Source organism: Aplysia californica, unplaced genomic scaffold, assembly GCF_000002075.1.
Source record: "Aplysia californica isolate F4 #8 unplaced genomic scaffold, AplCal3.0 scaffold00062, whole genome shotgun sequence".
Classification (NCBI taxonomy): domain Eukaryota; kingdom Metazoa; phylum Mollusca; class Gastropoda; order Aplysiida; family Aplysiidae; genus Aplysia; species Aplysia californica.
Window position 1 is genome coordinate 514550 of NW_004797332.1, and position 4254 is coordinate 518803.

The following is a 4254-nucleotide window of genomic DNA, read 5'->3' on the forward strand; positions in this document are numbered from 1 at the left end:
CCCCCCCCCAACAAAAAAGTCTAAATAGGTACAAACATACCTTATACGACGGTGCACTCTCTCTGTTCACCGTGCTCTGAAGAGTCAGGTACACGTCCGAGGAATTGAACCCAGACTCTGTTGTCACCAAGTCAAACAAGTCAGGACCTTTCAAGATTCTGTACTCGCTCACCCCATTTTCCGGTCCCGTGTCTCGGTCAAAAGCCACAGGCAGCTGGAATGACCGCCCTCTGTTTAAAAAAGATTAAGAAATAAAATGATGAAAGAAAAGCAATAAACACAAATCAATTGGGAGAAGACATTTCTAAGTCTTTACCAACCAAAAGGTCATCCCCAGCAATTCCCTTTCCCTCCCCTTCACCACTCCCCCTCCTCTCTCTCTCTCTCTCTCTCTCTCTCTCTCTCTCTCTCTCTCTCTCTCTCTATCTCCTCTCCCTCCCTCTGTCTCTTTCTCTCTCCACCTCTCCCCCCCCCTCTCTCTCTCTCTCTTTCTCTCCTCCCCCTCTTCACTCATCAACACTCACATTCATATGACCATAAGGAATTCACGGTATGTGTGTTTGTATGGGAGTGCATCCTCCCAATAAATTTTAATGTTTCTTTCTTCTAGCCGTTCTTAGACACCATAAAAATTGCTAATCCTTCTTTAAGGACCCCTCCCTCCCTTCTCCCTCTCTCTCTCTCTCTCTCTCCCCCCCTCTCTCTCTCCACACACACACACACACACACACACACACACACACACACATACACACACACATACACACTCACATACACACACATACACATACACACCTATAGACCCGCATGCACACGCCGATAAAAATACAACAAAAAACAAACGAACAAAAAACAACCCCCCCATTCGGAACACTGACCTCACAGAATTCTCCGGCACGTACAGCTCAAACTGCGCCTGCGTGAACTCTGGCGGGTTGTCGTTGAAGTCCGTCACCTCCACCACGAAATTGACGAGCACGAAAAACACGCCATACTCCGAGCGTGCCGCCACCTCAAAGTCAAGGACACAGACAGACCGGAAGCTGCAGACATACTCTCTATCTATCGTCTTTGCAACCTCCACGATCCCCGTCTTCTCGCCCACACCGAAATACAAACTATTGGGATTTCCAGAAGTCAGGATGCTGAAACGAAGGTCACTCTGGGGAGAGGCTGCGGCAGACGACTCTAAAATACTGACGAACTTTGGATCAGTGGCTAAGTTTAGGATGACGTACCCTGGGAGTAGCTGCTCTCTGATGGAGGTACGAATCTCCATGTTCTGAGCAAGGCTGGGGTCTGGGAGGCAGACGATCCAGGTGAGAAGCAGAAGTAGGTACAGAGCTCGAGGGAGACGGGCTGGGGACATGAGCAGCTGTGGCGAGCCACGTCTGCCGGAAGTAGTGCTCGCCGACATGATGGCGTCACGACCCACAGTGTGAGTAGACTCTCAACGAAGGGGTGTTGCTAAAATTAGCTCGGTATTTTCATGCTTGAACATGTCCCATAACCTTCGAACACCACGAGGACAGCTCAGAACAATTCTCTTACTCACACAGGTAGCTCAAACGAAAAACTGTTCCCACGAAGATTACTAATCCAGACGTAGCCAATCCGCAGAAGATGGTCAATGGTCCTAAGTAAACCTTCGTCCTTTTTTAAGCTCACCACAAAAACCTGTCCGAACCGGATGATAACGCTGTGGTTATACAGTCACTGTTGACAACCAAACAGCCAGTCTCGTTCAGCACCTGGAGTAAATAGAAAGAAAAGAAACTCGTATATATGTTAGTTTTAGTAAGAGTTTAATGGAACTTTCAAAACAAGTCATTTAAGTGCCGAAGATTAGAGGGTCACTGGGGAGTAATCTACAAAGAAAAGGGGAGAAAAAGGAGGGGGGGGGGGTAGGGACGATAGATGTTTGATAGGAAAGGAGAGGAGTTTACCACACAAGAGCACCCGCCAGCCACCCAAACTCGTACATTTTCCAATGTAACACCAATTGTAACAATTGAGTCACTAAAATAGACAACCATACCTCAATTACCCCCTCTCCCCCCCAAAAAAGTAAAAACAAAAATAAAAACCAACAACCCCAAAACAACAACAAGAAAACCCTCAACCCTAAACAAACAAAGAAAAAACAGCTTAAAAAACCAACAACAACAACAAAAAAACAAAAACAAAAACAACAACTCACAACCATACACGGAGCAATAGTTACTTCTCATAATGGTAATGAAGAGATTATATACTCCGAAAACGACAAACTGCAAGATTAAACCCAAGAAATACAAATAGACGGCCAATTCGTTTACAAAGCATAATATTATGCACATGCATATACCGGGTTTGCACGAGCCGCACGAATCCATTTGCATTGTAATTACTCCAGGTCATTTGCAAGCGGTTGGCGTGTGGCGGCTGTTTGACCACGTGACTTGAGGGAGGGTTAGGAGAATAGATAGATTTAGTTTAGTTTTAGTAAGAGTTTTACGACACTAGCAAAACAATTAGGTCATATACGTGCCGATGATTAGATATGTTACTGCAAGAAAGTAGCATACAGGCAAAAGAAGGAAGGGAGACCAGGACAACAGATGTTTGATAGGAAAGAAAGAGCAAACCACACCAGAGCACCAGCCAACCACCCACCCACCCACAGGGAGATTTGTGGTGGGGACAAGAAGAAACGTTAATTTACTTGCGCCTTGTTCTTACACTTCTCATTTAATTTTGTTCATCGGCTGCACTGGAAGGGAAATAAATCCTTTTGACAAGTCGTAGGATATTAATCGGACTGACTGAGCACTGGTACAAGCTCGAAGGCGTCGATCTGAAACCCCTTTCACTGTCAAGCGGCGGTCTCTAACACTTCAAGTAAAGGAAAACAAGCCCCCGCCGCAATCCCCCCCCCCAAACACACACACCTAAATGAAAAAAAAACAAAAAAAAAACCTCTAACCCCCAACCTCCCCCCCAAAAACAACAACAAAAAACAAACAAACAAAAAACAAAAAACAAACAACAACAACAACAACAACAACAACAACAACAACAACAACAACAACAACAACACCCAGGCCCCACCGACTCCCCCTAAAGCCTCATACACAAAACAAAGCCACATATACCCCCCCCCCCCTTTTTTTTTCACTTTCCTCAGTCCGAAAGCAATAAGAAAGGAATAACACTAATCTCCTCCAGCAAGGGCTCTAAAACTAATTGAACGAACAAACAACACAACTGCTGGTTTTAGGTTGTCCTATTTGAATAAGGAGAACCACGTCGTCACGACAAAGGCCATTTACAGCTGGGGGTAAGGTGAGTCATGCAGACAGAAAGAATAAAGGGAACGAAAAGTAGTATTTACCACTCAGTTGTATCCCCAGACCATCCGCAACGAACAACTTTAGTTTTCAAGTTTGCAACACAATTAGGTTATATAATTGCCAAAGATTAGAGGTGTTATTGCTGTTACAGGACTAGAGAGTGCCCCGTTATCTAGAGAAGAAGGAGAGATAAAGACGATAGGTACTTGACAGAAAAGAAGAGGAGTAAACCACAACAGAGCACCCGTTAACCAGCCACACAACGTATATAATAATATGATGAACGTCGTTGATAATTAACAACTCAAAAAAGCTTCACACACATAAACAAACAAACAACTAGCGAAAGAAAACAAGAGAAATTTGATCCTAAATGGGGGGCCGTGTAGCGCGCCACTACACAGCAAAAGAATCAATATGCAAGCACAGGTACGTTATCAAGTAGACATGAGTCAATGCTAAAAATATATTATGTTACATCGATGGATCCCCACGAATCGATTTCGTGGTTCGATTGATAACTCGTTCAAGACTCAGGTGACGCTTCAAAACGTACCCTTTAGACAGTATGGTCTCAATATAAATCATGTCAGCAGATGTTTACCACCAGACAGTATCATAATGGCAACATTTCATTGCCAATTTTAAAGGTTGTTTTTTTTTAAACAAAGGGTGTTTATACAATCCTATTGACAAAATTTAGATAATTTAAGAGGCAGGTTTTCGACCCTGCCAGTCTGTGCCAACCCGGGCTGAGAGGGATACATCATCCCAGCAGAAAGACCAAGAAACTCGATAAAAAGTTTTCCCTCTTCAGGAATCGAACTCAGGTTTCCTGCGAGGGGCAGCCAAGCGCCTACATTACAGACACCCGTACTTCACAGGGGGAAAATTAGGGCAATAGCAGATAAACTATAAAAAA

At 44.2% G+C, this 4254-nt stretch overlaps 1 protein-coding gene across 2 annotated transcripts in view; it reads right to left on the reverse strand.

Moving 5' to 3' along the window:
* LOC101860241 (protocadherin gamma-B5) overlaps positions 1-4254 on the reverse strand; it is a 202362-nt gene that overhangs the window by 12617 nt on the left and 185491 nt on the right. For both annotated transcript variants that reach the window (XM_013079757.2, XM_005093356.3), the window contains 2 exons: positions 879-1751; positions 41-230 (listed from right to left, as the gene is read on the reverse strand). In XM_013079757.2, the coding sequence (XP_012935211.1) occupies positions 41-230; positions 879-1417 (729 nt within the window). In that variant the 5' untranslated portion in view covers positions 1418-1751. The remainder of the gene's footprint in view (positions 1-40; positions 231-878; positions 1752-4254) is intronic.